Source organism: Otolemur garnettii, unplaced genomic scaffold, assembly GCF_000181295.1.
Source record: "Otolemur garnettii isolate 467f Iridium unplaced genomic scaffold, OtoGar3 scaffold00101, whole genome shotgun sequence".
In the NCBI taxonomy this organism is placed as follows: domain Eukaryota; kingdom Metazoa; phylum Chordata; class Mammalia; order Primates; family Galagidae; genus Otolemur; species Otolemur garnettii.
In genome coordinates this window covers 5,400,539-5,422,681 of record NW_003852496.1, presented here as the reverse complement: position 1 = coordinate 5,422,681, position 22,143 = coordinate 5,400,539, and the positions used below count along the sequence as shown (strand labels likewise).

The following is a 22,143-nucleotide window of genomic DNA, read 5'->3' as shown; positions in this document are numbered from 1 at the left end:
GGAAATTGGCAAAGAGCCACCTGCCCTCCCCCCCCAAAAAAAGGGAAGAAAAAGGACAGTGGATGGTTTAAACTTTCGTTTTCTATGCTGTGCTCTTAATTGGTTAGTAGTTTAATTAGGATACAGGTTAAATCTATTCAATACATGACATCACTAGGCACTATAGCCTATTTCTCTGGTGCTGTAAAGGCAAGAATTTAAAACAGTTTATGTACATATGTTAGATAGCCAAGCACCTATCATGAGAATACTATCATGAGGTCCACACACAGTCTGGCAGGGCTCTCTCTACACTGCTGATGACTTGACAATATGTTCGCATTTAGAAATATCAGTAGACACAGGTGGCAAACTGTCACCAGTCCCCGCCTCATATCTTACCGGGGCTAAAGAGAACTATAGCTTTAAGGTATGCATACTCATAGCCGTCTATATCCAGCTTCGCCATGCTGTTACAGAACTCCTGCAGCTTCCAGATGTGCTCCATGACTTGCTTTATTCGGTCACCAGAAAGTTTATCTAGAAAGCAACATCACAGATCCTAAGAAAGGCTGATAAGAATAACAAAACCAACTCCTGTGAGGGGCTATAGATCTAAACAAAGAATAATTTAACTTTTAACGTAAAAATCAGTAACTCAAGATGGTCAAAAGCCTTGTCATCTGGCTGAAAGTGAATCAACAGGTACCAAGATCCTTCTGTTCCATTAAGGTTAAGCCTCAACAGCAAGGCCTAAGACCAGTGATTCCCCTGCCCTGGCCCCAGGCAGCTCCCTGGGCCTGCAGATGCAAATTGGTAATTCCTTTTTAATCTGTCAGTTCATGTTAATAGGTAGGTTTTCTTTTCTTTTCTTTTTGGTTGTAGTTGTCATTGTTGTTTGGCAGGCTCAGGCTGGGTTTGAACCCGCCAGCTCTGGGGTATGTGGCTGGCGCCCTAGCCACTGAGCTATAGGCACCAAGCCAATAGATAGATTTTCTAAGTCTTTGCAGGCACCTAATAAACGTTTGCTGACCTCAACATTAAAAGTTGGCATTTTTCAGTTGTCAAAACAATTTTGTTTGTTCTTTCCTTTATTAATCTTCATGACAATACTTGACTGTAGTATCAGATTACTATACTCAGTTAAAAATAAAGTAAAGCTGGCCAGGGGTTGATGGTTCACACCTGTAATCCCAGACTATGGGAGGCTGAGGTAGAAAGATTGCTTGAGCACACGAGTTCAAGACTAGCCTAAGCAAGAGTAAAAGCCCCTCTCTACAAAAATAAAATAAAATAAAATAAAAAATTAGCTCGGTGTGATGGCAGGAGCCTACAGTCCCAGCTACTTGGGAGGCTGAGAAAGAAGTCTCACTTGAGCCCAGGAGTTTGAGGTTGCAGTGAGCCACAATTATGCCATGGCACTCTAGCCATAGTAACAGACCAAGACCCTGCCTCAAAAGAAAAAAGTCAATAAATAAACTAAAACTTATTTGTGAAAAAAAATCTTACTTAAATTTAATAAAACATTATAAAATGTTTTTTAATCTCACCCATAAGTAACTATTCTAAGGAAACTATTATAAAAACAAAGGCATACTAGACTGCTCACATTTACAACACCTGGAATGACCAATTAAATACGCAGTTTCATTCCACTTCAACTAGCAGTGCAGATTTTCTTTTTTTTGAGACAGAGTTTCATTTCATCGCCCTCACTTGAGTGCCATGGTGTTACAGCTGACAGTAACCTAAAACTAGTGGGCTCAACCGATCCTCTTGCTTCAGCCTCCCAAATAGCTGGGACTATAAGCACCTGCCATAAGTCCTGGCTAATTTTTCTACTTTTAGTAGAGATGGGGTCTTGCTCTTGCTCAGACTGGTCTTGAACTCCTAAGCTCAAGCAATCCACTTGCTTCTACCTCCCAGAGTGCTAGGATTACAGACATGAGCCACTGTGCCCCGTTTGCTAGTGTCGATTTTCAGTGCTAATATCGGGTGTGCTCCCTCTCTCCAGTGTGTTGTGGACATGCTACACATGAAGATACTGCACTGGCTGTCACCTATTCCTCCCACGGCTGGTATACTGACTACCAGATAGGAGATGGTCACAACAGATCTTACTAGCAGAAAATCATTCATTCATTCATGAAAAGCAGCTAGAGTGAGGTAAATGTGTCTTGGGCTACAGCATTGGCATGACCCAGGTTTGTGCCCCAGTGTTTTTTTTTTGAGATAGAGTCTCACTCCATCACCCTTAGTAGAAGTACCACAGTATCACAGCTCACAGCAACCTCAAACTCCTGGGCTTAAGCGATTCTCTTGTCTCAGCATCCTAAATAATAACTAGGACTACAGGTGCCCACCACAATGCCCAGCTAGTTTTCTATTTTTAGTAGAGATGGGGTCTTGCTTTTGCTTAGGCTGGTCTCAAAGTCCTGAGCTCAAGCAATTCACCTGTTCTGGCCTCCTAGAGTGCTGGGATTACAGATGTGAGCCACTGGGCTCAGCTGTGCCTCAGTTTTTCTACTATTTCATTTGGGGCAAACCAGGAACCTTACATGGCCTCAGTTCCCCCATCTGAAAAAATGAGATAATAGTCCCCACTTTATAGGGTTGTGAGGATTTGTGAGTTATTATACATGAAAAGAAAAAGAAAAAAACAACCAGTCAATGTAGATGAAAGTACACTGTGTAGCTTAAGCTGTGATTATTCTGAAAATATCACTAAATGCTTATCAAGACCTTGACTTTTAAAATTTTTCTTCTTCATATTGTGACAAGAGGGAAGTCTGGCAGAAATTTAAATGTTCTGACTGGTAAAGGTCTTACAATTTAACAGTTGCATTTCCCTCAGACTTTGGATGCTGTGGATACTGACTAGCCAGTCTGCCATAGTAGCTGGTTCAGCAAAGGTGTATTTGACATGGGCCTGCAACCAGGGCTGGGCTTTGCTCCACAGGCACAGGCTGGGCCAAGACACTCTCCAGCTTCACGTCCCCTGGACCTACCTTCCTGGATGCTGTTTTGCAAGTGGTTGACGATGGCTGCCAGGATGGTGGAAAGACTCATGACCTGGGCACACTGGGCCAGGCCAAGGGTGAAGAGTTCGTTCCAGCAGGCCCGCACCAGGCTGGTGTTGCAGTCCTGCCTGGGGACGGAGAGAAGGCTGAATGTGAGGTGTGTTAGCCCTTCTCCAAGGATGGGAGACCCACAAGCACTCAGCCCCAGCATTCCCCAAACAAGTGGCTTTAGCAAACGTTTGTTGAAGGTCTACATGCAGGGCTGTCCAACCTGCATGCTGCTTTTGTGAGGACGTTTTTTTGCTTATTTGTGGTGTTGGATATCATGAAAAGTATGCACAGACCTTTTTTTTTGCTAATCAGGTTTTGTTAGTGTTTGTGTGTTTAATGTGTGGCCCAAGACAACTCTTCTTCCTCCAACGTACAAAAAAAAAAAGTTGGACACCCCTGGTTATGTCTAGGCTCATTCTCTAAGAAAATAGTGAAGTCTATGAATGTTTAACTATCATTCCCCTGGTGATAAACTAGCTATTCTATTTAAAAAAGATTCTTTAGATTTAAGTAATGAGAAATTATATAAGTATGGTCAAACTGTCATTTCCTACAGCTTTCTAAACCCTAGGCACTCCTGCTTGGCTCTGTCCCAGGAGATAGGTATTTGTAAATCAAATCCTACAGCGAAGGTCATGAGAACCTGCAAAATTGAAAGAACCAAGAGCTGAGTGTGGACCATGGAGGGCAGAAACCCATCCCACAAATACAGGTGGGGGCAGATGTGGGAAGGAAGGTGCTGGGCCTGGAGCAGGGAGGACAGGTCCAGCTAGGGCTGTTTCCAGCTCTACTGTGGGTAATTTCTACTAAGGTCAGTCAGCATGACATTGCAAAATAACACGTCCTTATTCTCAGAAACTCCCAAATGTACCATCCCTTCCCTTGTGTCAAGATTCCATAAGGTCACAGAAACTGGACTGCCTTGATAAGGCTATGTCCTCCAATGCCTTAAGGACGGCCTAGCCACAAGAAGGCGATGTGAACAGGGCTACTGCACTGCCCATTCCCATATACCCAGATGCGTAGCTACTGTGTTGTTATGGTCACTGCCCTGACCACTAATTTACAAGGAAGAGTGTGAAATATAACTGGATTGTTTTAAGTGTGGTAGTGTTGTTTTATCTAGGCCAAGCTGAGAAACCCTGTAGGAAGAAGTTACCAGTTACAACTAGATGATGTCCATTCAGAACAGTGAGTGATTACCTTTTAACCCCATTTCAAAAATCTTAGCTACCTACCAGTACTAATAACATGATGTGATGAACAAAATGCCTGAAGCTATACCATGTACCAGACGGTGGCAAGAGGTAGGCCATTCTCCCTAACAGTTAGCGACGAGCTTGGTAACACCTGCTCAGCAGTCACTAGCTGTCCCGTTCCCCCGCCAACAATGAGGAGCCAAATCTGTTGGCCTCTCTTGTAAATCATGAGTGAGGCCACCCTTCTAACAACCACTTGGTACATTCCTCACTACCTAGCACCACACTGCCTTCAACTGAGTCCTCCCTATATGCCTGGCATGAAGTAAAATGCCCTATAGACCATAAACCCTTGTCAAGGATTCTCTAATGAGGAGATTGGAAACTTAGAGAAGTAAACTGATAATAGCAGGTAGGTGCTATTCCAAAACCCAGGCTGTCCACCTCAAAGCCAGGGGAACAACCAGTGGAAAACCCAGCCCTCCACTCTGGTGCTTACTACCACATATCACCTATGGATGGTTACTTTGCAACATGTGTTAACTCTTTGTATTTTCATTTTTATGTGGCTACTTACCTTTGGATGAGACTGTGAACCAACTGATGGATATAATGGCAGTTTGCACTACACAAAGCACTTGGTACAAAAGTAGAGCTGCTGCTGGGATTTAGGGGAGAAATACACTAGTGATATTCCATAAAAAAGGGGCCCCTGCAAAGATGACACCAGGGTCCGTGCCACTCAGTGTGCTAGTTGGCACTGAGGTAAGGTGCTTCTATCAGGATGTGAATCAGTGCCCCATACTGGAGGCAGCAGCTGATTCATGCTCATCTTATCTAGGCCCAGGACAAGATAAGGCCTTGGCTTCATCCTCTGCGTCACCCTGTGCATAGCACAGGACCAGGGGCCACTCTTGCCTTCTACTCCACTCTATCTCCAGCTCTTAGCATCAAGTCTTAGCACAGATAGAAGGCTCCATAACGGTTTGAAGAACACTGCAGAACTGGCAACCGTGGTTCCTGCTACCAGTCTTCTAACTATATTTATTTGTTTTTTTTTTTTTTTTTTTAGAGACAGAGACTCACTTTGTCACCCTTAGTAGACTGCCATGGTGTCACAGTTCACAGCAACCTCCAGCTCTTGGGCTAGGATGATTCTCTTGCCTCAGCTTCCCAAGTAGCTGGGACTACAGGCACCCACCACAACTCCCAGCTATTTTTTTGTTGCAGTTTGGCCAGGGTCGGGTTTGAACCCACCACCCTTGGTATATGGGGCCAGCGCCCTACTCACTGAGCCACAGGTACCGCCCCTCTAACTATATTTAATAAGAAACCCAGGGCCCCTTGGCTGAGGTCACAGGAATAATTAAACCGGAAGGGCCCTTAAGAGATTTTCCAGGCCATTTCTAGAGAGGGGAAGCCTGTGCCCAAGGTTAAAAGCAGAGAAGAAAAGAGGCCACTTACCCAAGGGCTTGAAAGGCTGGGATTGACCTGGCCCAGTGCATGGAGAGGAAGAGCAATCGGGATGCAGACTCGCAGATGTAGTGCACGTTGAGATACTCTGGCATCGGGCTGGGCATCGTCAGCTGGAAAAGAGGAGGCATTCAGCACAGAAGTGAAGGAAGGACAGCGCATGGCTTTGTCTGTCATGCATCCGTCTCATGTTTCAAAACCAGTGGCAGCTAGAGTCACTGTCTCTGAGTTTGAAGCTCTGTAGTGAAGTATGTGTCCCCTGCAGTGGAGCCTGCACCAACACTCTATGTTTCTTTGCTCAGAACAAAGTGAGCCTAACAGCCCTTGGAATGTAGTCATTAAGTCTGAGGGGGGCCTTTCTGGCTTACCCCCAAAAGAATATACTTCTCTCTGGTCATATGTAACTTAAAAAATAAATAAAACTAAACAGATAATTTTCAACTCTTGCCTTAGCTAAATTGTTATTTGTTCTATGGCAATTCCACTTCGAGTGACAGGCTAAAGTTTAAACTGAATCAAGCAAATAGAAGTCTACTTCATGGGGCAGCAGGCATCTTGGCAGATGGGCTCCAAGGCAGTGGTTCTCAACCTTTCTAATGCTTCAATGTATTTTCATTGTTAAAAAGGGGTCACGAGGGCTCGGCGCCTATAGCTCAACCGGCTAAGGCGCCAGCCACGTACACCTAAGGTGGCGGGTTCGAATCCCCAGCCCGGACCCGCCAAACAACAATGACGGCTGCAACCAAAAAATAGCCAGGCGTTGTGGCGGGCGCCTGTGGTCCCAGCTACTTGGGAGGCGGAGGCAGGAGACTCGCTTGAGCCCAGGAGTTGGAGGTTGCTGTGAGCTGTAATGCCATGGCACTCTACCCAGGGGGACAGCTTGAGGCTCTGTCTCAAAAAAAAAAAAAAAAAAAAAAAGGGGTCACGACCCACAGTTTGAGAACCACTGCCTTAAGGTAACAGTGAGTGAGAGACAAGCAGTTCACACAATAAAATGTTGGGCCCACTGCCTAGAAGGTGCTCCAATATCTTTGATGCTGGAACCCCAGTGGTGACCTGTGACCTGGGTACCCTATAGCAACTATATGCAGGGACTGGCCAGATCTCTCTGGAAAAAAATAGTGGGAGAACAGGAAGACTCAGTCTGGAGACCTGGAGACCGAAAGGACTTCATTCAGGTGCTCTGGCAATGTCCTGTGGGAAAACCAAGGCCAGTGAAGGAGAGCATAAGGAAGACCTATTAGGACCTAACGGCATTCTTTAAGGATAGCTAAGATCTCTTTTTTGTGGCTATAGGGCAGTGATTTTCAACTGGTGTGCCATGAAAAATCTTAGGTGTACTGCAAAAAATTTTAAAGATCATTAATTAAATTATTATTATTTTTAATTTTTTTAGACAGAGTCTCAAGCTGTCGCCCTGGGTAGACTGCTGTGGCATCATAGCTCACAGCAACCTTAAACTCTTGGGCTTAAGCAATTCTCTTGCATCAGCCTCCCAAGTAGTTGGGACTACAGATGCCTGCCACAATGCTGGGCTATTTTTTTGGTTGTTGTTGTAATTGTCATTGTTATTTAGTTGGCCTGGGCCTGGTTCAAACCTGCCAGCTTGGGTGTGTGTGGCTGGCGCCCTACCCACTGAGCTACAGGCGCTGCTATAATTAAATCATTTTTGAAAGAAATTCAAAGCACAGTAAGTATATTCTGTTTTCACTCTTTTTATGATCCACATAATTTAAGTGTGCTATAGGTTCAAGTGTGCTGTGAGATAAAAAAGGTTGAAAAACACTGGTGTAGGAGGCAAAAAGGTCAGGATTAATGGTTGGGAACTATGGCTAGATACCTCCTTATTAAAGATTTTATGTGAAAGCTTCTATAACATAGAGAGGAGAGACAAGGGTGCCTGTCTGAGCCTGTGGGGAACCCAACTTGTCTCAGGAAGTCAGAGGCAGAGCAGCAGCCCTCACTGGTTAGTACCAAGTCTGCGTGCACTGGCAATGACAAGCCACACCCACTTTAGGATGGCCTTCAGAAACAAATGGCATTGTGAACAAAAGATGAGAAAAATGCTTCATAATGGGATATGAGATATTCTGGAATATAAAATCTTACTTGAAGTCATGATATCAACTGACACAATGTGAAAATGAGTTCACTCCAAGGTTTGATTTTCAAAACCGAAGATCAGCTTTGGTACAGAACCAAATAGGCTGGGGAGGCTGACAGCAGGTAGTTAGGCTGAATCCACTCACCTTAAAGGTGACATGTGTGTCTGAAAGGAGGGGACCCTCAACCTCAATGATGGGTGTCGACTGGTCTCTGCTGATGACGTGGATGCTCCCTCCTCCACTGCTGTCTATCCCATCTGCCAGGCTTGGAGACGAGGAGCTGTCTGTGGTATTAAGTGCTTTAGCTAAGGTATCAAAAGCCCTGTGAGCAGAAATAAAGCAAGCAACCATTGTGGACCTACAGCTTGTAGGGGGAACAGAGCTGTAGCTGAAAAACAATGCATTGGGGAAAAGATAATTAAATTCCAACTGCTGAGGAAAGAATGGGTAACAATGAAGGCTTCTATGTATTGTCTATACATCATCTTAGCCACTGGGCTACAGATATTTCTATTTTTCACAACTACCTTCCAAAAGTAGAAACTGTTGCCATTTTACAGATATGAATGCTAAGGCTTACAGATATCAAATAACTTTAACAAGATCACCACCTATAGTAAGTGATGGAACTAGGATTCTACCTAATTCTAATCCAATCCTTTTTACACTGGACCAAGATCTTTTTTTTTTTTTTTTGGAGACAGAGTCTCACTATGTCGCCCTCATGGTAGAGTGCTGTGGCATCACAGTTCACAGCAACCTCAAACTCTTGGGCTAAAACAAGAGATTGCCTCAGCCCCCAAGTAGCTGGGACACAGGCGCCTGCACAATGCCTGGCTATTTTTTGCTGCAGTTGTCATTGTTATTTAGTTGGCCTGGGCCAGGGATTGAACCCGCCACCCTCAGTGTTTGTGGCTGGCGCTGTAACCAATGTGCATGGGCGCCAAGCCTCATTTTTAATTTTTTTGTGACAGAGTCTCACTCTGTCACCCTTGGTAGAGTGTTGTGGCACCACAGCTCACAGCAACCTCCAACTCCTGGGATCAAGCAATCCTCTTGCCTCAGCCTCCCAAGTAGCTAGGACTACAAGCACCCCTGCTAGTTCTTCTATTTTTAGTAGAGACAGGGTCTCACTGTTGCTCAGGATGGTCTCCAACTCTTGAGCTCAGGCGATCCACCTGCCTCGGCCTCCCAGAGTGCTAGGATTGTAGGTATGAGCCGCTGGGCCTCGTGTGGACCTAGATCTTAATTGTTATCAGACCACAAGTGAACATGAGGACCAGCACATTTGTGTGGTCACCACCTTTGCACCCGACTGGTCTGGCAAGACAGGCAAGAATGGAAGGAACAAAGTGCAAGAACTATGAGGAGGAGAAAAAAATACCTCAGCAGCAGTTACTGACATCTAGGTCCAGCTAAAACTGTCAGCTAATATCAATCTAACTACCCTACTTTATGCTTTAAATGTATTACTTAGAAAAATATACATGAGAAAACAGGGTGAAAGAGAAATAGGAAAGGGTTTAAACTGTTAATATGTAGGTGAGTTAAATAGTGATTAATACAAATAACATCTGTTCACTGCTTCCACTGAGTTACTCAATTTCCTTTTTCATGGTTTGGAATGGAAAACAGTTTTGATTGTTATATGCCATATAATACAGGATGTCCATAAAGTTCATGTGCAATTTAAAATAGTTACTATGGCCACCCTGTATAAGTGGGTCTATGTTCCCATAGTTAAAATTTCAAATAAGACACAGGTACAGGGTCATTTTGACCATTTAAAATGCTTGATTAAAGATAGCATAGGTACTAAAATGCTGCCATCCACCTTCACAGTACTGTGACTATTTGTGCAGGTCAGGAGGGGGTCTCTACCCTTGTGGGCTCGTACCGAGTGATCTCACTTGCAGACTGATCCTCTGGCTGGATTTCTGAGGTGTCACCATTGTTCAAGGATTCACTTAGGTTGGCAAGGGAAGTCACTACATTTGCCAGTGTTCCCAGAGCTCCTTGGCTTGTTTCAGCCTATTAAACAAAAATCAGTAACGTTAAAAATGAACATATGCAAATGACTCTTAGGTCAATTAGTATATAATGCTGGTTGAAAAACAGCCTCCAGGGAAGGTGACTACAAAGGGGCAACACGAGGGAGAACTTCCCAGGCATGAAATAGTTCTGCACCTTAAGTCTACACATGAGATAAAACGATAGAACAAAAACAGAGAAATTGGACTTCACTAAAATTAAAACTTGTGCTTCAAAAGAAATTGTCAAAAGTGAAAATACCACCCATAAAACAAAAAAAACCCAAAAAGCTAACCCAAAGAATGAGAGAAAATACCTGGAAATCATATATCTGAGAATGGATTAGTAGCCAGAATATCTAAAGGACATTAACAACTCAACAATAAATGAAAAAAAAATCAAAAAAACCCAATTTAAAAATGGAACAAGAATCTGAATAGACATTTCTCCACAGAAGATATACAAATGGCCAATAAGCACATGAAAAAATGCTCAACACTACTGGAAGTATAAATCAAAACCACAATGAGACAGCATGTCACATGTACTAAAATGGCTACAATGATGGACAATGATGTGTTGGCAAAGATATGGAGCTGGTGCTATTGTAAAGTAGCTACTTGGAAAAATGGTTTGGCAGTTCCTCAAAAGTATAAATATAAGCATTACCACATGACCAGCAATTCCATTCTTAACACGGAAAGAAATCAAATCAATTGATAAACAGATAAATGGAATATTATTTGGCAATAAAATGTAATGAAGTACTGGGATATGCTCAACATAGAAACTTTGAAAATATTATACTAAGTAAAAAAAGCCAGTCACAAAAGATCACATATTATATGATTTCCTTTATATGAAAAGTATGGAACTGGCAAAACCCGACAATCCTAAAGTGGATTGGTGATTGGCAGGATTTGGGAAGACGGGAATGACTACATAATAGGGTTCAGAGTTTCTTTTGAGGTGATGAAAATATTCTAAGATAAGAGTGATGGCTGTACAACCTCGTGAATATGCTAAAACCCACTAAATTATATAGTAAAAAGACAAATTTTATGCTATGTGAATTATACTTCAATTTTAAAAAGCCAGAGATATACTCAAATAACCCAAGACGTGGTTACACAAATGTCTATTGTGTCTTGATTATAAAAGTAAAAAATCAGAAAAGAGGTCATAAACAGAGCAATGAGTAATGCATCACAATAGATCCACAGAATATCGTACAGCTGCTGTTAGATTTAACTCATCATGATAGAAAGATATGTTGAAGGATATATATATGGTTGTAAAGAGTGAAAAACAAAAAATGGCACAGAAAATACACACAGTTTGTACCAGAGTCAATGTCCTGGTTGTAATATTGTACCCTAGATATGTGTAGCATAACCACTGGGAGAACCAGGGGGAAAGCTCTGTAATAGCTTATCTCAAAGTAAAATTAAAAAACAGCTTCTCAAAATAGCCACCTTTGGTGCTCTATGTAACAAACCTCTGGGGTGGGTATTGTTATTTCCACTTCACACAGGAGGGAATCATGGAATAGGATATGTGTCTGATCCTGCAGCTTTTTTCCTCAATTACTTAAATACTACATGGCTTCTGCACTTATTCTCCTCCATCCAGTGACAAATTTCTAACAGGGAACATTTACTGAGTGCTCCCTGTGTGCCAAGGGCTTTGTAAAATTAACTCATCCTAGTTTTCCAACTACCCTATGTGGTAGGTACTGGTGAAAGTGAGGTGTGGGAAAGAGACATCCAGCTACTAAGAGTGGTACTCGACCCTGAGCCCAGGCCCAGCTGGCTCTGGGGGTCTTGGTACTTTTCCTTTGCACAGATGGCCCAATAGAATGGGTGCTTGTGAATCCCTTGGTGGTCAGGAGTTTTTAAGGTTATTTGTGTCTCACTTTCAAGCTTACACTTTCTCTATATTCCACTATACAATCCCAGAGCCACTGTTCCAGAATGTCTGCTGGTGATAAGCAGTGAACCAGGCATGATCTATTAGCTTCTATCTTGCATATCACCATTGCCCAAAGACAGGAAGCTCAAAGTCCAGCCTGAAGACCAATGAATGCAGGGCAGTTCGAAGGCTCTCAATTTTGCCTTCTCTTTCCCAGAAAGAATGCTCCATATAACACCAACTGTGCCCTTGGATGAGCATGTGAATGGGTGGAAGGAAGCCTACAGGCCCCACTCTGGCTCTAAGGGCAGCAACAATGCCAGTGCTCTCAGCTACTGAGTTGCCCCCTTTACAGCTGTGGCTCACTGCTATTTCTTTATTACTTGGTTTACAATGGGAACACCAAGAGGAGCAAAACAATGGGTTCTCTTGCCTGGATAAAATCCTTTTTAGTAATCTTCACCAGAGCTACCATGTTTCCCCAAAAATAAGACACTGTCTTATATTTATTTTTTCTCAAGAAGACACACTAGGGCTTATTTTCAGGAGATGTCTTCCTGTCTGTGTTGAAATGCATGGCCCATCACTATGTCTTATTACTGGGGTAGGGCTTCTATTTAACAAATGCATAGAAATCCTACTAGGGCTTATTTTTTGGGTAGGTCTTATTTTGGGGGAAACACAGTAGCTAGTTGTTTCTCCCTCTAACAAATCTCTCTGTCTACAAGTTCAATTCCCTATAGCTGATTTGTTCTAGTAAAGCTTTAGGATTCCTAGACTCCTGGTTGAACGTCCTACTGATGATCACCTAAAAAAAAGGAACTGGGAGCTTTTGCAAAAGGTCATCTAAGGACAAGTAGTTCTTTCCTCACCATGCTAGTAATTTGCCAAGGTGTGTGTCCATAAAGAAAAGAAAATCTTAATAGAGAACAGAAACACAGAATGTCCACTAAATTGAAGTCTACACTTTGACTTGTTATAACTGACCAGCCAGCCCTGACTGAGATTTCTGAAAAGCCATCAGCATCTCCCAAACAAATCCCAGGGTAGCTATCACAAGAAGCAAACTGAGATGCAGGTCATGCTTTCAATGTGGTCTCTGAGGGCCAGGAGGAAGCAACCTGCACTGTCAACATAGAGGAGGAAAGGAAGCGTGAGTAGGGAACGTCACCTTGGAATCCGTGGCCAGGAGAACTGTACCATCCTCACGAATCAAAGGCTGCTGGATGTTCACAAGCATCCCTGGATCAAGAAGACCCGTTTGTCTATTAAAAACATAAAGAAACCCAGAGTAGCTTCCAACATTTTATGCACAGTATGATCATGCTGCATTAACCTGTCCCTTCCCTATGTGTAGACTGTCCTAGTAGTAGAAAAGCTGTAATTAGACTCAAGCACTGAGTGACTGAATCCCCCCCCACCCCCCGCCACCACCGCCTGCAATGAGATGTGCACAGAGTTGGTCCATAGCTTCAGACAGGATGAAACACAGCGGCACATCCCCAGGGCTTTCCAGACTAACTGCAGACTGTGGTCAGTCTGCCAAGAAAAGTTACTTGATCTTCAGAAAATTAACTCCAGCTCTCCATATGATACACTTTAGATTTCTTGTTCCCTTTTCTGTTCCTTTTAAAATAAGGTCAGTAGACTACATTTAAAAATGTACAAATTAACCTGTGGCACTATCTGGCACCTTAATTCACCTTAAATCTTTAGTCTACTGCAAAAAACCCACAATCTTAAATGTCAGAATAATCGTTTTCCTGTATAAATGATGCCTAAACTGAAAAACATGATTTGAGTCCAAAACAGGAAAACCTTTGACACTGTCTTAAAACAGGAATCCTCCAGCCTGTTTAGAGGTACGACCGAGCAGCTCCAGAAGGAGTGGAATGAGGCAAGACAAGGTAAAAGGCTGTGGCAGGTGCACTGGGAGTCACACCAGCACCCTTTCCAGGAAGCATTCATGCCTCCTCTGACCAGCTCCAAAGGCTGACTTAAGTGACAGCAGGGAACTAACCTGGCTCCATCTTTGTCTGCCACAAATGTGGGAGTGGCTATGAGAGGACTTCTCAGGTCCTTTCGGATATAGATTTTCTCAGTTGAAGCAGCACAGTTGCTTGGTTTCTCCCGTTGCACATCAAAGGGCTTCCGTTCACTCTGTACAGCTTAAATTATAAAGCAGGAATTATATAAATATTGATGTTTAAAGAAAAGATTCATATCTATAAATACCATATCCCTCATGGTAAGGCAAGGAGTCTTCCTTAGTAAGAACATCACTGTAAGGATGATAAGCTCTGGCACTAGATTTGTCTAGCTCAGATTTTGCAGTGAACTTTTCAGCTAAAGGTGAGAGAATTCAAAGCCACACCATGTCATTTCAAATCTAAAGGCATAATAAACGGGAAGATGGTGGGCACTGCACAGCATCCACATGGCTGTGGAGCCCCCCAGTGAGTCCTCTGGGTTTTACTTCTTGCAGCTAACAAAATGGGCTCCCTCTAGGATAAGAAATGCCCATCTTCAAGTGGGTTCTCGATTTGTCCTGTGCCACAAACTGTAGCAGAAACACCTGGCAGAAGCCAAGTGTTTAATGGGTACCAGTTTTCACAGTCTCCCTTCAGCGATCCAGTAAAAGAAGAGGTATAGGGTCAGGAGCAGTGGCTCACTCTCGTAATCCCAGCACTTTGGGAGACCAAGATGGGAGGAGCTCAGGAGTTTGAGCTCAATCAATCCTTTGATGAAACAATCCTCTTTGATGATGCCACTGCACTCTAGCCTGGGCAATGGAACAAGACCCTGTCTTGAAACAAAAACTAAAACGAAAACAAAAAACAGGCATACGTGCCAGAAGCAACTGAAGAAAATGAAGACTTTTTTTTTTCTTTTTGAGATAGAGTCTCACTTTGTCACCTTGGGTAGTGATGTGGCCTCATCATAGCTCACAGCAATCTCAGTCTCTTGGGCTCAAGTGATCCCCTTGCTTCAGCCTCTTCAGTAGCTGGGATTACAAGCACCTACCTTGACACCTGGGCTAGTTTTTCTATTTTTAGTAGAAATGGCATCTTGCTCTTGCTCAGGCTAGTTTTGAACTCAAGCTCAGGCGATCCACCTGCCTTGGCCTCCTAAAGTGCTAGGATTACAAGTGTTAGCCACTGAGCCTGGCCTTGAAAACTAACACTTTTTAAAAGAAATAAGAGTATTTAGATATCCCGCTAACTGAAATCCATGTAAGTCTTGAGTTTCCAGCTAAAACTGTGATTACAGAAAAAAGATTTCAGTCACGGCTCTGAGTAAAAAATTCACTATTGAGAAAAAGCACAGTTTGGCAATATAAGCTAGTCCCACACCAAGACAGACCATGTATTTATTCACTCTGAGGAAAGAGCAATATCACTGGATGAAATGAAAACATCCTATTAGGCAGAAATTAGGTTGATATTACTAATTTCTCAAAGAACACATTTCATCTGTTCCAGTGAATTTTGCAGTTTCCTGTTCCCAGAAATTCAAACACCAGTACTGAAATGTATCGGTTTTCCATCTTCCTAGGGAACTGTGCAGAAGATGAAAGAGCCATCCAGAAACTTCAGCAAGAGCCTGCAGGCCTGGACCCAGGACCAGCCTGGTCTGGGGGAGCATGTGTCCCACCCTCTGCTAACCTTTATCTTCCTGCTATGGTCTGAGTGCCCCGTGGATTTCTCTTTGCTGCCTATCTTGTTTCCTGCTCTTTGTGTTTCACCACTAGCTAGGGCACTGACCTCAAGCTGATTGGTCCCTGTGAGTGAGGAATACCTAATCCCCCAAATTCTGGCTACAGGGATTGAGAGGAAGGGTTTGAGGCTTTTCCTGGTTACCCACATCCAGGAGCAATAGCTTACCCTTCAGAACCCCAGTGATACAGTGACCCCTTGGCAGAGGGCCTAGCCCCAGTGGAATGTATAGGGGCTAAGAAAACAATCAGTAAGAGGAGGCTCATTTAATTCTCAGGAGCAAGATGGAAGTGAGGGAAAGAGCTCTAATGCACGGATGAGGATTCTATGGCTGAGAGAGGCTACAAGTTTTCCCAGGCCTCAGAGGTCTTCTGTATCAGAGCTGGAGTTGGGTTTGGTATCAGCTTTCCTCCAAAGTCTGTGCTCACCCCACTCCACTGTGTTGCCTCCTGATTTATCTAGAATAAGGCTTTTCACCATGAGAACTCACCAACCCCAGCAGTGTTAGCTCTGAATCACCTAGGTGACCCAGAAGGTAAACCCAAATGAAGCTTGAGTGGACAGTTTTTTAAATGAAGTATTTTAAGGCCAGGCACAGAAACCTTCTTATTTTGAGGGGGGGGACAGAGTCTCATTTTGTTGCCCTTGGTAGAGTGCCGTGCCATCACAGCTCACAGCAACCTCAAACTCTTGGGCTCAAGCTGGTTTCCCACCTGTGAGGTCAGGCAATCCACCCACCTTGGCCTCCCAAGTGCTAGGATTATAGGTGTGAGCCACTGCACCCGGCCCCCAAAGCCTTCTTTAACAGACTCTTGCTCACTCTCCCCTTCTCTGTTACTTCTTGCGGTTTTTAATAGTTACTCACATTCCATTTTCATGCCCATCTCTAGGCATTTTTTCAGCCGGCAAAACTGACAACGGTTCCGGTGATGCTTATTGATGATGCAGTCTTGGTTGCTCCGGCAGCTGTAAGTCAAATTCTTCCTCACGCTCCTTTTAAAGAAACCTTTACAACCTTCACAACTGACAGCCCCATAGTGACGGCCTGAAAGGAGAAAGAGTACATGAAAATTTTGTGGATTCACCATAAGAGGTGATCTGTCACAGGCCCTGTGAAAGTCTTATCAAAGTGACTGGTACATACGGTGTCAGGCGCCTATAGCCATGTGGATCACTGTAACCTGAACAGTAAGCTAATGGCCACATCCTTCCTATAATTTTTCTATACTCTTTCAAACAGCTTTATGAGTTTGTGATGGAAATACTGAAGTTCAGACAGGTGGCATGACAGCTGGCATATGGCATGACCTTAATTCTTGTAGTACACAAAGGATCTAACGCCACTAGGAGCTCGCAGATGATGGCTGACTCTACTCTTGGTCCCAGCCCCACAGACCTGGGTTGTGAAGCTGCTCAGCTCCTGTCCTGCCAGGAGTGGCACACAGCAGACATGTGCACGTACTGTTTTAGCACACGGGGTCTCCCTCCTGGACTCACTCACTCTCTGATCCACATCTTGGGCTTTATGCACCCTCTGAAGTGGTGGAATGGTCACAAGAAGCATTGGGGAGCGGGACTACTATAGGAAGACCCAAGGCAAAGGAAGGATACCACAGGGCTCACTACCTAGAGTTTTCTAGAAACATAGTCCTAGGAATACATTTATTCAACAATGTTTTTCCCCAATTTTGACACCAATTTATTTTGGTGTCTCTAACGGTATTTAAATTTATTTTGTATAGTATGTATATAATTGTACATATTTATGGGGTACAATTGATTACACTTGATTGTACAATTTCCATACATATACATGTTGTAGAATGATGAAATCATAACCATCATCTCATGCATTTATCACTTCTTTGTGATGAGAACATTCAAAAGCCTCTCTTCTAGATATCTGTACTACCAAAAGACTTATAGCCACCCTACTCTGCAATAAGAATATCGGAACTTATTCCTACTACCTAATGTAACTTAGTACCTGTTGACCAGTCTCCTCCATATGCCTTTCCCCTTTTCCAGTCTATATCAACTTTTTTTTTTTTAGATTCCACATATAAGTGAGATTATGTGCTATTTGTCTGTGTCTGGCTTATTTCACTAATGTGATGGCCTCCAGGTTTATCTGTGTTGTTGCAAATGGCAGGATTTCATTGTTTTTATGGTGGGATAGTATTCTATTTGCATACATACCACATTTTCATTGTCTTTGTCCATTCATCACTGTTAGATACTTGATTTGATTCCCTAACTTAGTTATTTTAAATTATGTTACATTAAACATATTAAACTCACATTAAACATATGAGTGCAGACATGTCTTCAACATAGTGATTCACTTCCTCTGGACATATAATTAGTAGTAAGATTACTGGATCACATGGTAGTTCCATTTTTAATTTTTTGAAGAACCTCCATACAGTCTTCCATCATGGTGTAATAATTTACAATTCCACCAACACTGTGTAAATGTTCTCTTTTCTCCACATCTTCATCAACATTCGTCTTCTTTTTCTTTAAACTTTTTTTTTTTTTGGTCTTCTGCTGTTGTTTTCATTATAGCCATTCTAACTGGAGTGAGGTACTATCTGATTGTGGTTTTGATATGGGTTTCCATGATGATTAGTGATGTTAAACATTTTTTCATGTATTTAGACATCTGAATGTCTTTGTTTGAGAAATGTTTATTAAGGTCTTTTGCCCATTTCTAAATTGGGTTATTTGTTTTTGCTGTTAAGTTTCCTATGTATTCTGAACACCCTCTGTATAGTTTGCAGTGTCTCTAACTCCTAATTATCAGTGATATGTAAAGTGCCTCCTACCTCAGTTTACCTTTCCTAGTTCACAAAGTGCTTTCACACACATTACACATTATTTGTTTCTAGCTGGAACTGACCATGGACATGCTCTTCTGGTTCTGTCTCATTAGTGTAACCCAAGTTCATAGCTACACTGCTCGGGAGGATACATTTCACAGGATTACCATTTATGGTGGCTATACAAGATCCCCTTGTCTTAAGCTCTAACGTGTGGAACCATTTCCCAAGTGTGCATTTAGAGGATCTCAATTTTGTTCTTTTAAGAAAAGTTGTGCTAAGGCTGGACATGGTGGCTCATGCCTATAATCCTAATGCTTTGGGATGCTGAGGTGGGATGATTATTTGAGGCCAAGAGTTTGAGACCAGCGTGGGCAGTATAGCGAGACCTCCATTTCTCCAAAAATATTTAAAAATTAACCAGGCATGGTAGTGTGCATCTGTAGTATCAGCTACTTAGGAGTGTGAGGCAGAAGGACTGCTTGAGCCGAGGAGTTGGGAGGTTGCAGTGAGCTATGATGATGTCACCGCAAGGCAGCATGGGTGACACAGAGCAAGAACCTATCTTTTAAAAAAAAAAGTTGTGCTAAAATTCCCTCTGTATATGTTGTTTTTGTTTTTCTTGCAGTGTTCTTCCTTGAGTTCTCTATCCCTTTGAATTATTCCAAGATGGACCTGGAGACAAGGGCACCGAGAACCCATGACTAGGCCTTTAAGCTCAGAAGAAGACTCTGATAAATAGGGAAGCCACGCAGATTCTGTGGCCTTTTTGTTCATCCTTCATTTATTTGTTTAAAAGTTTGCAGAATTCCTCCCTTTGCTGAGCAAGAAGATGGGAATATAGAGATGGATAGGGTAAGACATGGTTTTTGCTCTAATAGTCTGATGGGGAAGACAGACCTATAAATAATTAATTATAAGAGAATGCAACGAGTGCTTAGACAGATCTGTAGAAAAGGACAATCAGGACCACAGGCAGCACTGTTTATCTGCCTATGTGGGGTAGATGAGGGCTTCAGGGAAGGGGTAGCATGGACAGGGGTACCAGGAAAAAGAATAGGGTAGAGGCAGGCACCACTGGCTGAGAAATGGTCTTACCTGCAGGAGGGGAAACTGGAGCTTCTGATCTTAAATGCTTAGATGATTGCATGGGGCTATTTTCCTAAGAGATTTGGTATAATCTTCCTTCATTTTTTTTGATACAGAGCCTAAAGCTGTCGCCTTGGGTAGAGTGCTGCGGCGTCATAGCTCACAGTAACCTCAAACTCGTGGGTTTAAGTGATTCTTTTGCCTCAACCTCTCAAGTAGCTGAGACTACAGGCACCTGCCACAACGCCTGGCTATTTTTTTTTGTTGTTGTATTTGTCGTTGTTTGGCAGGCCTGGGCTGGATTCCAACCCGCCAGCTCTGGTGTATGTGTCTGGTGCCCTAGCCGTTTGAGCTATAGGCGCCGAGCCATAATCTCTCTTCTTAAAACCTAACAAAACAAATACAAACAAAACCAAACCAGCACTAAAAAGTGTCCCAAGTTCCTATAAATTCTGTGACCACAGCATAAAGTAGCCAAGCAGCCATCATAGAACTCAGGTCTGTGCCCTGGCATCTCTGGAATTATTCCCTCATCAAATATTTCTCCATTCTCACCTGCCCGCCTCAGTAACCTGCCAGGGCTTCTTAGTACTAGTGAACCAAAATCTGAACTTTTGGGCCAGACTCTTTTCCGGTCTCCCTTTACCCACATCCTAACCTTGGACGTCTATGAGCTGTCTCCCAAGATAATAAACTCCCTGGGCCCTGGCTCCACTAGCTGAAATGCTCTTCTCCTGCTTCACACAACATACATACATTCAACCACCAAAACCCCCAGGTGTGATTGCCTCTATGGGGCCTTTTCTGACCTGAAGCTCTAGCCAATGCTTTCTCCTCCTTTAATACAGCAAAACTGTAGGTTACAATAAGGGGATGACAGAGATAGTTATAGTTAGGATGAATGTGAGACTACCCAAATAATTACAACTTATAAAATAGCAAAGCACTGTGCTAATGTTAGTTAAAAAATTATTACTTTCTTAGTAGCATATAAACACTAGGCACTCAACCCAAATTTACAAAACACAGGAATAATTTCTTGCCTTTTCCTTCTGATTCTAATAATATGACAAGCTGCTTTGCATATTTACATCACTACTCTAATGACAAAGAAAAATGAAATTCATGGGTTTAAAATTAATTTTTTTAAGGGATGGGGTCTCACTATATTGTCCATGCTGGACTTGAATTTCTGGGCCCAAGAGATCCTCCCACCTCAGCCTACCAACTAACTATGGGGCTAAAGACATACATCACTGTGCCCAGTTCATGCTTGAAACCTACAAACCTACAGAAAATGTTCTTTCTAAATTAACTCCCATCCCACCCACAACAGTTATGCCATTGGTTCACGAATGTCCACCCGGTATACCCTGGGTTTACATACCAGAGGCTTTATCACCACAGACCACACAGTACTCTACAACCTGGGGCCGCTGGACATCTGCCTTCCCCAGCAAACGCTCCACAGAAGCAGAATCCGTGACAATCTAAGAGAAATCAGGAAACAAACAGGATGCCAATTAAAAACCAAGTCACTAAGGAAAGTAATATTTAACTATAAATTCCTAACCTTGGGTTTTTAACCTGGAGAACTCTGGCCAGAACTGGGAAAATTCCAGCTGACAAGTTAATCTGACACCCAGAATGGCCTTGCTGCTCATCCAGACTGCACCCCTTCATCTGGGTAGTTTCTAGGATCAGGTAATGGTTTCCACTGATCCACTCGCCTGTCTAACACAGCCTTCTAAGATTGGGGACCATGTGGGGAATCACACATAAACGCTCCAAAATTTAAAGTTCTTCTGCTGCTTTTCTTTCTTTTTCTTTGAGACAGAGTCTCACTACATTGCCCTGGGTAGAGTGCCGTGGCGTCACAGCTCACAGCAACCTCAAACTCTTGGGGTTAAGTGATTCTCTTGCCTCAGCCTCCCAAGTAGCTGGGACTACAGGTGCCCGCCAGAAGGCCTGGCTATTTTTTTGTTGCAGCTGTCACTGGTGTTATTGTTGTTTAGCAGGCCTGGGTTAGGTTCGAACCTACCAGCCCCAGTGTATATGGGCTATAGGCGCCGAGCCTTCTGCCACTTTTATATTATATTTTTGTTTTTTGAGACAGAGTCTCAAGCTATCACCCTGGGTAAAGAACTGTGCCATCACAGCTCACAGCAACTTCCACTCTTTAGGCTCAAGCCATCTTCCTGCCTTAGTTTTTCTATTTTTAGTACAGATGGGGGTCTCGATTTCGCTTTGGCTGGTTTCGAACTCGTGAGTTCAAGCAATTCACCCGTGTTGGCCTCCTAGAGTACTAGGATTATAGGTGTGAGCCACAGCACCCAGCCTGCTTTTCTATTCTCACCAAACAATTTGAACACAGGCAAAAAAGTGTGTTTAGAAGAAATAACCAAGCTTTATAAATAACTAGGTCTCCCACTGAGGGAGGTGGTGGTGAAACAACTAGAATGGATACTTCTGAAACCTGTGTCTGCCCGTCATTTGTAGGTGACAGTGTTACCCATGTGGGAGGACACTGTAACTGATACCAATCTAAGAAAGTGAAAAATAGCTGTTATTAAAAAATGTACTTGAGGCTTAGTGCCTGTGGCTCAAGCGGCTAAGGCACCAAGCCACATACACCTGAGATGGCGGCTTTGAATCCAGCCAGGGACTGCCAAATAACAATGACAGCTGCAACCAAAAAAGAGCCAGGTGTTGTGGCAGGTGCCTGTAGTCCCAGCTACTTGGGAGGC

At 43.1% G+C, this 22,143-nt stretch overlaps 1 protein-coding gene across 3 annotated transcripts in view; it reads right to left on the bottom strand.

Moving 5' to 3' along the window:
- NR2C2 (nuclear receptor subfamily 2 group C member 2) overlaps positions 1–22,143 on the bottom strand; it is a 110,905-nt gene that overhangs the window by 10,268 nt on the left and 78,494 nt on the right. For all 3 annotated transcript variants that reach the window (XM_023516960.1, XM_023516958.1, XM_023516959.1), the window contains exons 4-12: positions 20,784–20,886; positions 16,351–16,530; positions 13,790–13,937; positions 12,941–13,034; positions 9,725–9,858; positions 7,972–8,149; positions 5,714–5,835; positions 2,988–3,127; positions 382–519 (exon numbers count right to left, since the gene is read on the bottom strand). In XM_023516960.1, coding sequence (XP_023372728.1) covers positions 382–519; positions 2,988–3,127; positions 5,714–5,835; positions 7,972–8,149; positions 9,725–9,858; positions 12,941–13,034; positions 13,790–13,937; positions 16,351–16,530; positions 20,784–20,886 — 1,237 coding nt within the window. The remainder of the gene's footprint in view (positions 1–381; positions 520–2,987; positions 3,128–5,713; positions 5,836–7,971; positions 8,150–9,724; positions 9,859–12,940; positions 13,035–13,789; positions 13,938–16,350; positions 16,531–20,783; positions 20,887–22,143) is intronic.